At 39.3% G+C, this 13,324-nt stretch overlaps 1 protein-coding gene across 4 annotated transcripts in view; it reads left to right on the top strand.

Moving 5' to 3' along the window:
• The window catches only part of DENND4C (DENN domain containing 4C), an 80,598-nt gene that overhangs the window by 61,136 nt on the left and 6,138 nt on the right, over nucleotides 1-13,324 (top strand). For all 4 annotated transcript variants that reach the window (XM_052701584.1, XM_052701586.1, XM_052701585.1 and 1 more), the window contains 7 exons: nucleotides 5,312-5,487; nucleotides 6,236-6,418; nucleotides 7,904-8,093; nucleotides 8,961-9,206; nucleotides 9,904-10,021; nucleotides 11,651-11,804; nucleotides 12,863-12,927. In XM_052701584.1, the coding sequence (XP_052557544.1) occupies nucleotides 5,312-5,487; nucleotides 6,236-6,418; nucleotides 7,904-8,093; nucleotides 8,961-9,206; nucleotides 9,904-10,021; nucleotides 11,651-11,804; nucleotides 12,863-12,927 (1,132 nt within the window). The remainder of the gene's footprint in view (nucleotides 1-5,311; nucleotides 5,488-6,235; nucleotides 6,419-7,903; nucleotides 8,094-8,960; nucleotides 9,207-9,903; nucleotides 10,022-11,650; nucleotides 11,805-12,862; nucleotides 12,928-13,324) is intronic.

Below are 13,324 nucleotides of genomic sequence, written 5' to 3'. Positions count from 1 at the left end.
CCCAGGGATTCAGAGAGAGAGAGTAATTTTCCTGCAGTTCTATTCTCCTAACAGCTGGCTTAGATTTAACATAATTCCCCATGATTCCTATCCTTCTCTATAGTTTATCAACTCCTGGGCTGTTTTTCCCTAGTTCATGGTCTCTCTTTATCCAGGTTGCAAGGCCAGCACATTCCACAAACAGTCCTTATAATTGAACTGCATATAGAATCATAGAATCACCAACGTTGGAAGAGACCTCCAAGATCATCCATTCCAACCATCCACCAATCACCAAATACCACTAAATCATGTCCCCCAGTTACAACATCCAAATGTTTCTTGAACACCTCCAGGGACAGTGACTCCCTGGGCAGTCTGTTCCAGCTCCCAACCACTGTGTTGGAGAAGTATTTTTTTAATGTCCAACCTCAAACTCCCCAGCACAGCTTGAGGCCATTCCCTGTAATAATATTGGCAATTACATGGGAGAAGATGCCAACTCCCGCCTCTCCACAACCTCCTCTAAGTTGTAGAGAGCAATAATGTCTCCCCTGAGCATCTTCTTCTGCAAACTGAACAATACCAGCTCCTCCAGCCCCTTCTCATAAGATTTGTGCTCCAGTTTCCTCACCAGCTTTGTTGCCCTTCTCTGGACACATTCCAAGGCCTCAGTGTCTGCCTTGTAGTGAGGAGCCCAAAATTGAACACAGTAATCCAGCTGCAGCCTCACTAGGGCTGAATGCAGTGGAGTGATCACTTTGCTGCTCCTTCTGGCACTACTGTTTCTGATACAATCCATGATGTCACTGGCCTTCTTGGCCACCAGGGCACAGTTCTGACTCATGTTCAGCCAAGTGTCAACCAATATGCCCAGGTTCATTATCTCTATGCAGTCTTCCATCCACTCTGGACCAAGTCTATAGTATTGCCTGGTGTTGTTGTGGCCAAAGTGCAAGACTTGGCACTTGGACTTGTTGAAATTCATCCCATTGGCCTCAGCCCGGCTGTTCAGATCCCTCTTCAGAGTCTTCCTATACCCGGGCAGATCAGCACTTCCTCCCAACTTGAGGCCATTTGCAAACTTACTGAGGGTGCACTCAATCCCCTCATCTAGGCCATCAATAAGGCTATTAGACAGGACAAGCCCCACTACAGACCCCTGGGGAACACCACCCATGACCGGTCACCAGCTGGATGTGACTTCACTTACCAGTGCTCTCTGTGGCCCAGCCCTCCAGCCAGTTCTTTACCCTGCAAAAAATGTATCTGTCCAAGCCAGGGGCTGCTAGCTTTTCCAGGAGAATATTGTGGGAGACAGAGTCAAAGGCTTTGCTGAAGTCTAGATTGACTATGTCAACAGTCTTTCTCTCATCCATATCATGTGGGTCATGCAATCATAGAAGGAGATCAAGTTGGTCAAACAGGACCTGCCTTTCATGAACCTATTCTGGCTAGGCCTATCCCCCAGTTGTCCCACACATGCTATATGATCTCCCTTAAAATGACCTGCTCCATCACCTTTTTTGGAATCAGTGTCAGGCTGACAGGCCCATAGTTCCCCAGATTCTCTTTACAACCTTTCTTGCAGATGGGAGTCATGTTGGAAAGCCTTCAATCCTCTGTGATCTCTCTGGTCGACCAGGAATGCTGATAGATGGTGGAAAGCAGCTTTGCTATCATCTCTGCCAGCTCCTGCAGCACCCCCAGGTGGATCCCAGCTGGCCCCATGGACTTGTAGCAGTCCACGTAGAGTAGTAGGTCTCTAACAATTTCCACCTGAATCATAGGGGGTTTATTTTGCTCCTCATTCCAGGCTTTGGGGGTATAGTACCCTAAGGATAATTTGTCTGACTTTTAAAGACAGATGTAAAGAATGTATTGAGGCCCTCAGACTTTCCCTTATCCTCAGTGGTCATATTCCCCACCGCATCCAGTAAAGGATGGAGGTTCTCCTTAGTCCTCCTCTTACTGTTAATGTATTTGTAAAAAAAAAAAAAAAAAAAAAAAAAAGTATTTTGTTCTCTTCTATCCCAGCAGCCAAGTTGAGTTCAAGCTGGGCTTTTCCCCTTCTGTTTTTTCTCCCTGCACATCCTAACAACTTCTTTGTATTCTGCTCAAGTTGCCTGTCTCTTCTTCCACAGGAGGAAGATTATCCTTTTCCCCTGGAGCCTCAGAAAAACCTCCCTGTTCATCCATGCATGTCTTCTTCCCTGCCAGCTCATCTTGCAGCACAGGGGCACAGTCTGCTCCTGTGTCTTTAAGACTTCTTTCTTGAGGAGCATCTAGCCTTCTTGGACCCCTTTACCCTTCAGGACTGAATCCCAAGGGACTCTCTGTATCAGCATGTTCAGTTCCAAGTCCACCCAGTGGAAGTCCAAGGTAGCAATTTTGCAGCCCCCCCTGCTGACTTTACCAAGAATTGAGAACTCTACTATTTCATGGTCTCTCTGTCCGAGACCGCTTCTGACCTTCATGTCCCCCACCAGTCCTTTTCTGTTTGTGACCAGCAGATCTTGCAAGGCACCTCCCCTGCTAGACTCTCTTACCAACAGCATCAAGAAGTTATTTTTAATATGCAGTTGAAACCTCCTAGACTGTTTCTTCTGTGTTGCATCTGTGTTTCCAACATACATTTGGGAAGGTGAAGTCACTCATGAGAACAAGAGCTGGTGATTGTGCAACTTCTGCCAGCTGTCCATAGAATGCCTCATCTGTCACTTCATCATGGTTAAGCAGTCCGTAACAGACATCCACCAGGATGTTTACCTTGTGGGCCCTTCCCCTGATCCTTATCCATACAGACTTAACCTTATCATTCCCAGTTCCAAACTCAGCAGCATCGAAGCACTCTCTAACACAGAGCCACACCACCACCTTCCCTTCTGAAGAGCTAACAGCCATCCACTGAAGCACTCCAGTCGTGGGGGCGATCTCACCACATTTCTGTAATGGCAGCTAAGTCATAGTTTGCCTGCCACACAGTGGCCTCCAGCTTCTCCTATTTGTTGCCCGCACTGTATGCATTGTTGTAGATGCACTTCAGCTGAGCCCCTTACCTCACCCTCAACCCTGTCATTATTCCTCTAGGTTCATCTTGACCAGGCCTGGTTTTATCCCCTTCTCCCTTCATGTCTAGTTGAAAGCCCTCAGCTTTGAAGTATCTGGCAGACCCAGAGCTGGGGGCTTTTTTATAGGGATTAAGTACAAATAACACAGGAGAAGGCTGTTACTAGACTAAACACCTATCATGCATTGATTGGAAACAGCTCTTTGCAAACTTTCTATCAAACGATTTACAGCTGGGGTCTCAATACACCTTTTTCAAGGGTGTCAGCAGAATAAGCAGCCCATTTATTTAAGGAACAAGATTCTGATGGATCATTGGTAGTTGAGAAAAATTCAGGCCCCCAGTATCCCTGTGCATCATCTTTTGAAAGCAAGACTTGATCTCTGCCAGTCAGTAATACTCTCCACACATACACCGTCTCAGTTTATTCAGTTAACTTTTTATATCTCTTCAGGGTATTTGGGGCTTTTCAGCCTGGAGAAGTCTGCAAGGTGAACTGATAACAGCCTTTCAGGAAAGAAGGGGGCTCTTTAGCAGGGTCTGTGGTGATAGAACAAGGGGAAATGGCTTCAGACTCAAAGGGGGTGGACAGGTAAGGTGTTAGGAGAAAATCTTTCACAATGAGTGTGGTGAGGCACTGGAATAAATTGCTGAGAGATGTGATTGATACCCTGTCCCTGAAAACTTTCAAGGTGAGGCTGGATTAGCCCCTGAACAACCTGATCTAGCTGTGATGTCCCTGTTCTTTGCAGGGAAGTTGGACTAGATGGCCTTCAGTTGGACTAGATCCTTCAAACTGTAAGGAGTCTGTGATTCTATGATTTTTGACATTTGGCTGACATATGCAGCACCATTTGGGTAACCACCTGAGGGCCCCCTCCACCTTTGCTATTGGTGGTCTCTATTAGCTTTTTTAAAGCTATTGGCTTTGCTCCACCTCTTTTATTGGTGGTCTGTGTTTTATTAAATGGCCTCATCTGCTGCCTCCTCTTCTTCAGGTAAATGTCCTTAACTTGTTTCTAACTTCTCACTTGAGTATTAGAGGGTCTTGACTCTGACCTCTGTTTTTGCACTGATTTAGGCAGGCTGGAAAATCTGGTTTGCTTTCTGAGATTACATCAAGGCCTATTTCTTGTTCCTTTTCTTCTAATTGGGATCACAGAATTTTTTTCCCAATCTGGTGTATCATGCCCATTTGTCTTACATTCTGTATCCATTTGATCCTGTAACCAACACCTGTAGGAACATCTATTTTTCTTCTTCACCATCAGTGCCATTCCTAATACAGCATACACTGTGGCTCCTAATACCACACACACACACACACATGCACAGTTTGCTACGGAAGGGATGCCATCCAAAGGGACCTGGACAAGCTTGAGCAGAGGGCCCACGTGAACTTAATGATGTTTAATAAGACCAAGTGCAGTGTGCTGCAATTGGGTTGGAGCAATCCTAGATGTGCTGAGACTGGGAAAACTAATTGAGAGCAGCCCTGCAGAGAAGGACTTGATGGTCTTGGTGCATGAAAAGCTGGACATGAGCCAGCAGTGTGCTCTTGCAACCTGGAAGGCCAACTGCAACCTGTGGTACATCAAGATAAGTGTGGCCTGTGGGGAAAGGGTGGTGATTGCTCCTCTCTGCTATGCCTTTATGAGGCTCCATCTGGAATGCTATGCTAGACATGGGACCCACAGTTCAAGAAAGAAGAGCTGTTGGAGTGGGTCCAAAAGACAGCCTCAAAAATGGTAAGAAAGCTGGAGCACCTCTGCTGTGAAGAAAGGTTGAAAGAACTGGGATTGTTTAGCTTGGAGAAGAGTAAGCTCTAGGGAGACTTCATTGCTGACTTTATGTACTTAAAGGAAGGAGCTTATAAACAGGAAGGAGAGTAACTTTTTACACTGGCAGTAGTAGGACAGGAGGGAATGGTTTTAAACTATAAAAGAAGTGATTTAGATTAGTAATTAGGAGGACATTCTTTACTCAGAGGTGAGGCACTGAAACAGGTTGTTCAGAGAAGCTGTGGATGCCCCATCCCTGGAGATGTCAAAAACCAGGATGGGATGAGGCTGTGGATAATGTAATTTAATAGGGGGCAAGCCTGATTATGATAAAAGGGTTGGAACTGGGTGATCTTGAAGGTCTCTTCCAGTCCAAGACATTCTGGGGTTCTATGAAACTCACATAAATGCTGAGCCAACAAAGGCAATTTTAAAGGAATCCTAAAAGAAGAATCATAATATTCATTCCTTCCTGTTTTAGGTTTTGATGTCAAGCTGCTCTCAGTGTAGAGCTTGTGATGCTTTGGTTTATGATGAAGAAATTATGGCTGGATGGACAGCAGATGATTCAAACTTGAACACTACCTGTCCTTTCTGTAAAAGTATTTTTCTACCTTTACTTAATATTGAGTTTAAAGACCTACGTGGTTCTGCAAGGTTAGTGAGCTTCACAGATGTTGGTTTTCTGCCTTTTCACCTATATGTAGTTATGTTTTTTCATGTAAGTATTTTTGTTATACCTTCCAGTATTTTTGTCTAGATGTTTTTAAGAATGTAACTGTCCAACCATTTCAATTGTACTGAAGGAAATTATAAATTTTGTGAACTGTTGGCTCTTGTAGTAAAATAGTCAAAAGAAAAGTGGTTGCATTTTTTACCTGTCATGATATTTTCTTCCTAAGCTTTATTGCACAGTGGGTAGAGAGTCTGTTTTCATTTTGTTTCTTTAATGCTGAAACACAAATTGCTAGTATGTGTTCTCAGAATACACCTACAAAACAAGATCATGTTGCTGTTTTCTTGTGTCCATGGTCAGGCACAATCTCCTACTTTCTAAAGTTATGTTACAGTAACAGCTGTCTTTATTGATACGTCTGGTGCTGATACACTGTTATTGATATAGAACTATTACAAACTAAGCTTCTTTGTAACTATATGTCCTTAGAGTATAGGGTAGGACTTCATATTTTGTGGATACAATTTTCCTATGTCTTCATTCTCTCTCCCTTTCTAAGTTACTAAGGAGAGAATAAGATGAAGATTCTGACAGCATTGTCAAACTTTTAAATGTTGTTCTTGATTTTTGCTATCTTTTGAAAGTAAATGTTGAAAATACTAATTTAAATGAATGTATGTTTTTATCTTAGCCTGTTTCCCCTCATCTCCCATTCATGTTTTAACTTAGCTTTTTCCTGAAGCAAAGTACCTCAGGAGATAGTTTACAAAGTAGCAATACTCCATTAACCACGGATGTACTGGAGCAGAAGCTGCTGTCCAGTTCAGCTGTTACTGACTTGATCAGTTTTTCAGACCACCCACATTCCAGCCACACGATAGCTGAAGAATCAAGCTCCTCAACTGAGCAGAGGTAGGTAAAAAAGAGTAAATAAATCTCTCAGAAATGTATCAACACTTTCCGGTGTTCTTAGTCTATTTCTAGAGTAAAAATTGACTTAAGCACCATGCATCATGGAAAAATCCAACTATAACTTGATTGTCTGCTTCTTCTTATTCTTTTTCTGTGTTTTAAGTGTACTATTATCGATATGATGTGAGTCTGTTTGTAAATGAGTGCCTTCTAGGCACACAACTGTCTGCAGAAATAGAACTTGAATCTTTGTCTGCTATAAATAGGTAAAGCTTCTACTCAGTACTTTTAGAAGGCCTTCAGCTTTTAAAGACAAATTCTAGCATTGGTCTTCCTTTCTCTGTTTAGAATCATAGCAGTCTACTACATAGTGCAGAAAAAAAAAAAAAAAAAAGGTATATTTGCTGCAGAATTCTTCAAAAGAAAGCCATTGGAATGATCTACGCTTACACTGAGGAAGTATTGTGACAATGCTGATGTAAAATTAAAACTCAAATTCAAGCTGTAAATCTTTTTGGACAATTTGAGGAAAGAAGCATTGAGGAAAAGGTGCTGTATTGGAAGGCGAAAGAACTGAGATATTGTTGCTGTGAAGGCTTTGCTGGGATTTGTTTATATTTTGGTGGAATAGCTTTTTCATCGTTCAGTTTGGAAGCCTTGAATATCTCTTATTAAGGCTTCTCTCTGACTGTTAAAACTTTCATCAGTGTAATAGCAGTTGGTCTTAATTCCCTTAAAATGAAAGGTAGAATGTTAAACTCTTATCTTTGGTCTTATATTGTTAACAAAATCAGACAAATTAAAAATCCACACCTCGAAATAAATCATTTCTGTCTCTTTGCAGATCATTTGGAAGCAGGTAGCTTCTGTTTTTCTTGTTATTTTGTAGTTCTGTGTTGTAGTTGAATTACTTTCATGCACTGCTTCAGTTATAAAGCACATAGAAGGTGTATTCTGCAAGTAGTTGGATTTCATTCATGAAATTCGATGACTGATAGTAGGAGTTTGCTTTAATTATCTTGGTAATGTTCAGTGCTAGCAATTTTTGTTTTCGAAAACCTTTTACTTCCTTTTTGGCAGACACCTTCTTTCCTGTAGTATTTTTACCAATGCAGGATCATCTTTGTGTATTGACAAAACTTTACATTGCTATTACAGCATGCTGGGTTTTTTGAGCATGATGAGGCTACTCCAGAGGCCTGTATAGAACTGCTGTGTATTCAGATTGATCCTTTAGGCATACCTATCTTTTTTTTTTTTTTTTTTTTTTTTTTGTGTGTGTGTGAGTGTGTGTGTCTATGACTCATTAATTTAAGAGACAGATTCTGTTTTTCCCTAAACTGTGGAGCTAATTGAGCAAATTCCTTGTTGATAGAGGAACTTGGTTCCGTGCACATACTTGATGGCCATTCTCTGCTCCTTTCCTGTTGCTAATGGAATATTGAATCATTCACACTAGCATATTCTCTTCTAAAATTGAAACAGTGAAGCTGCAGAAGAACAGAGCAAAGATCTCAGAACCGTGAAGATGTCTGCCAATAATCCACCAAAAAGGGGAGTGTCTTTAACTCGAAGCCACAGTGTTGGAGGTCCACTGCAAAACATTGATCTTTCCCAGAGACCGTCTCATGGCATTTCAACAGTTAGTCTTCCAAATAGTTTGCAAGAAGTTGTGGTAAGTTGCAAAGTCACATGCTGAGTTGACAATAAAGTGTTGAATACAGTGAATTTAAAATGAATAATGTTCTGCTGCTTGCTTTGTTGCCTGTTTTGGGAACAAAAATGGCCAAATTTATTTTCATATGCTTATAACAAATCTTGGTGTCTTCCTAGTTCAGTTTGAAGAACTGTAACTTTAGTGTAATATGTTCTCTTTGTCAGAACTGAGCTACTCTTTGTCTTTCTAAAGCTGGAAAGTTGTTTTAGAAATAACTAGTACAGAAGACTAAACACATAGTGTGGACAACATTCAGCAGGCCATGAATGAAAGACTGTTCCTCTTTCCTGCTTTTACTTAGACTTCTCCTTTATATTCTAGTAGACTTACTTGATGGGTTGGCTGGAAAAAAGTAGAAGGCATATTCAGAGTATTACATTATTTTATAACTTAAGCTGAGTTAAGCTCCTCTCTTAAGTTAAGTAAGCTCCTCTCTCTTAGTGCTTTTTGTTGGCAAGAGGCTGTCTTGACAAGTACTGATGATTAAGTATCATACATGATGTAATTAAATATTTTTCTGCTATATCCATTTGCCACTGGCTTAGTACAAGCGTAGGCAGCTTGAAACTGTGTAGTCAGAGACAAGTTATAACAAATCAGCTTTTTATCTTTGTCATATAAGAGAAAGCAAATGAGCTTAGGTGATTGTGCTGTAAAGGTAAGACACACCTCAACAGTCAAAACTGCTGATACTGCTAGTGTATGTTCAATACTTCCAGAGGCTTCTTCCAAATGTCAAGAGGAATGTTACAGTGGGGGATTTTCAGGGAAAGTCATTCTGAAGTAAAATTCTAGTAAGAATTTTTGGTTTTGTTTTGTTTTTAGGATCCTTCAATTGAAAGACCTAATCCTCTCCCCGTATCCGTACCCTACTTGAGCCCTTTGGTACTGCGGAAGGAGCTTGAATCCCTGTTGGAAAACGAGGGAGAGCAAGTAATTCATACGTCCAAATTCATCAATCAACACCCCATAATCTTCTGGAACTTGGTTTGGTATTTCCGAAGGTTGGATCTACCTAGCAATTTGCCTGGACTTATTCTAACATCTGAACATTGTAATGATGGAGTGCAGGTTAGTAACTTTCTCTATTTAGAACTGAAGCTGTTACAGTACCTTAAATGTGAGAGTTTGGTTCAAAAAAAATAGGTAGGTTCTTTATGAACAGTTTGAATTTAATAAATTAAGTGTTGCTGTTGCACAAAGAATAAGATTAACAAGGTAGTAAGAATAAGATTAATAAGATTAAGTCAATGTGTGTTCTTCTGTTAGTAATCACTAATCTGTTACTGGTTTCAGAGGCTCTTAATTTGATCAATTATGGAGTTATTCAGTCCCACATATTTTATTATGGAAATAAATGGTTGAGATATGTATGCAAGTAGAATTTCTAGTTGTTGGTATGATCAGCATGTAAATATGCTTACCAAGTCTTACTTGAATCAAAAGACACTAAGTTGTATTTTAATAAATAGTTACAAATAGAGTAACATATTTGACACACAAAAATTAGTTTAGGATGCATACTCAAATATATTCTGCAAATTTTCATAGAAAAATAAACAATCTTTGTACGTCCAGCTAAACTATAGGATGTTATAAAATGTTTATAAAATGCAGTTTTCTCTTAGAAGATATCAGTTTACCTGTTTGTTAGACTCAAGAGAAATTAAATATTTTTGTTTGATTGTTTGCAAAATGAGTACAAGAGCAGATTTATACAATACTTGTGTGCTTTTGTTCTTTTTTTTCCTTTTCCTCGTGTTTACAGCTTCCTTTGACATCTCTTGCTCAAGATAGCAAGCTAGTATACATCCAACTTCTGTGGGACAATATCAACCTCCACCAAGAGCCAGGGGAGCCTCTGTATATATCCTGGAGAAATCTCAGTAAGTAAAATGAATGTTACAAGAAAGCAGAGGGAGTAGAGGCTGCAGGAAGAAATAGTTGTTTTGTAGTGTGTAAAGTTTATAACACTCATAGAGCTGGGTATCATTTTTAGTATAGGAAGTATTTACAATCCCTTAGATACTCAACATAGTCTCAAGAGTCAAATTATTTGTGACATTAGTTTTTCATCTCTGTGAAGAAGAATGCAACCAGTTCTTCATCTGCTACACGCTTATGGACAGGAAGGGAGGATTTGTTCTAGATTCAGTATTAAATAAGCTTCACTTGATTTGAATGTTTGGTATTATCTGGTTATAGCTGTACAGTAATTTAGTAGAAAACAGTACTTCGAAACAGTAGCTGTAGTATTTATAAATGAATGAAAGGTTTCAAATCCCATTAATAAATGCATTTGGCAGCCTACTTGACTGCCAAATCTAAGATCCAAGAAAACCTTTGTCTACTGTAGGTTAGTTTGGACAGATGAAAAATCATCACATGTGGCACGCTGGCTCTGAGAATTCCTTCACTTACGATCAGTAAAAATTTTTTGTAAAAAAAAAAAAAAAAAAAAAAAAGTTTTCCAAAAGGTTTTGTTGACCTAACATTTCATTCTGCTTTTTAATTTTTAAAATCTGTGCATTTTCAATATGTTTTCACAGTAATATTCATAGCAGCATGCCAGTTCTGGTTTTGAGGTAATGAAAAAGCGTTTGTCCAAAGTAACCTAAATATAACCAGATTGACCAGAAAATTAGTTGAAAGCACAGAATAATATGTACTTTCTTTAACTTGCACAAAGCATATTGATTTGAGTTTAATATATGGAAAGCATCCCCAAAGTACACAGTTATGAGTGAAGATGTGTACTTATGTGTATTTGAGCAAACAAGTAAATAAAGAAGCAAAAGGCCTGTTTAAAACGGGCTGAAAGAAGGGCAGTCATATTGCAGAGTGTCTTTACAGAATGTATTTAGAAAACCATGATACATGCCAATTTTTGAAACTGTCAGGCCAGGTTTGGTTTATATTTCATTTACACGCCGAGTGCTTACTGCATAATCAATAGCCTTATTTTTTTGCCAGTAACTGGATTATGTTTTCTCATGAGTCATTGTTTGAAAAAAAAAAAAAAAAAAAAAATGATGTTACATTAGTTGCAGAGTGAGCAACAAATCACAGTAATAGATGTCTTGGTAACTTTTTCCTGTTTGATGCAACTGCACTTTATTCCAATATGTAGTCCCAAAGTTATCAGTGAATTTCAAGAAAGTAAAATTCATAGGAAATGTGATGGTGTTTTCTTTTGGAAAAAAAAGGAAAAGAAAAAAAATCTAAATTTCACTCCAAGAAGGTTAAGTACAGCAATGTATTTAAACTATAGCAGCTAACATATGAAGTCTCTTGTACTTCTCTGTCATCTGTGATCCTGAGAGTCTGGATACTTTTGCATTTGTGGTGAAGTAAAGCCTAGAAGCAGACAGAGCCTTTCTGTGGTGATGCATTTCTGTAAATTGAGTAGAGATTCTGTATATATGTCTCATTTTCTGAAGTGCCTTCTGAACGTTGACTGGAAAAAAAAACAATCCTTATCTTTGCTAAGAATCTAAACTGCTATATTTAACCAGATTCTTCTGAAAAGAAACCCTCTACAGTGGCAGAAGATCAGCAGGCAACACACACTTTGTTGGAGAACATTAAACTGAGTATTCAGCATAATAACGTTGTTAAACCAATCCATCTCCTGCTACAGAAAGTTAAACCAGATGTGAAACGACAGAGGTAAAGTGAAAATCTCTTCTTACTTTCTTACTACTCGGAGTTAAAGATCAGACCATACACTTTTCACACTGAGAATTCCATAAGGACTTCCAGGGAATATTAACGTTCTTTTATGTCCACTCAACACTATGCCTAATTCTTAATGCTATGTTTACAAACAGATGCATTCTGTAGCCAGAACTCATCCAAAATCAAATGGAGAAATGTAACTATTTAGTCAGAATGAGCTTCTAAAAAATGGATTTAAAAAAAATACAGGTACTTTGTGGATTTTGATGTTGCCCCACATCTAAGTGCAGAAATGCAGTGTGCTGTTGCATAATCTGTTATAGTCTACAAACTGCCTAGATACAGCTACAGAAGTTTTGCCAACTTGTAGAAGTGGCTGATAGAATGGGATGCAACATAATCCCACGTGAAGTGAGACACTCCACGTTTGCCATCTGTGCAGTAATTCAAAAAGCGCTTCAGACAAAAGCACAGTCTGGAGTTTGTAATTTCCAAAGTGCATTCAGGAGTCTATAATGTTAAGTTGAACTTTGCTTCTGTGGTTTGTAGTTACTAAAAAACAAACAAGGTTGATCTGCCTAAAGGAGAATCTTTCACAAGGTAAATATTAATACCCAGTTTGATAGTACCCCTTCTGAGAGAGATCTTTACTTTCTGAAACAAACAACAAAACAAGTGTAGCTAATCTGTGAAATAAGCTCTCTCTGTGTATTTCATCCTCAAGCAGCAATGAGTTAATAAAGAGTTGAAGCTTAATTCTACATTTCTTGTTTTTCTGGAGGCTTTATGAAATGTTTGACAGGGACATTTTCAGAGCCACTGTAACTACTGAGATCCATGCTTAATACAGCTTCATAATCTAATGGTAAATATTTAGGCTTTAGAAAACCTCAAGCTATTGGACGTGTAGATCATGTACATCCTTCACAAACATGGTTAAAAAAACAGCTGCAGAAACTATATAATGGAAGAGTAGTGTCTTTGACAGTGAATTTTAAACTGAGAATAGTTGGCAAGTTCACTCATTTACCCTTCAAAATATTTCCTAGGAGTTTTTACAGAGAAATTCTTTTCCTGTCTCTGGTATCTCTTGGAAGAGAGAACATTGACATTGGTAAGTGAAAAATACTGTGAATTTTGTAGTTTATGTGGTATGTGTACAACATATGTGAATACTCTATATGAAAACTAGTGAAGAAAATTGACATCTGTGTATTTCTAAGTAACTTTTCACTTGCTGCATTTTAAGGAAAAGTGCTGTGCTGTCACTCTTACAGTAGGTTTCACTTATCTGAAAATTCAGTTTGCATGGGGCCATTAACTTTGGTTTTGATGAAATGATTACACCTTGCAGTGCTACAGGTTTGGGGCAGAGTAGCTGGAAGGATGAATAGAGGAGAGGAATCTGGTAGTATTAGCTGACAGGCAGCTGAACATGAGCGAGCAGTGTGCCTGGGTGGCCAAGAAAGCCAACAAGATCCTGACTTGTATCAGAAATAGCAAAGCCAGCA

The sequence above is a fragment of the Tympanuchus pallidicinctus genome, unplaced genomic scaffold, assembly GCF_026119805.1.
Source record: "Tympanuchus pallidicinctus isolate F22 unplaced genomic scaffold, pur_lepc_1.0 scaffold4, whole genome shotgun sequence".
NCBI classification, from domain to species: Eukaryota; Metazoa; Chordata; class Aves; order Galliformes; family Phasianidae; genus Tympanuchus; species Tympanuchus pallidicinctus.
Note: the sequence above shows the minus strand (reverse complement) of the source record. Positions and strands in the feature narration are given on the sequence as shown.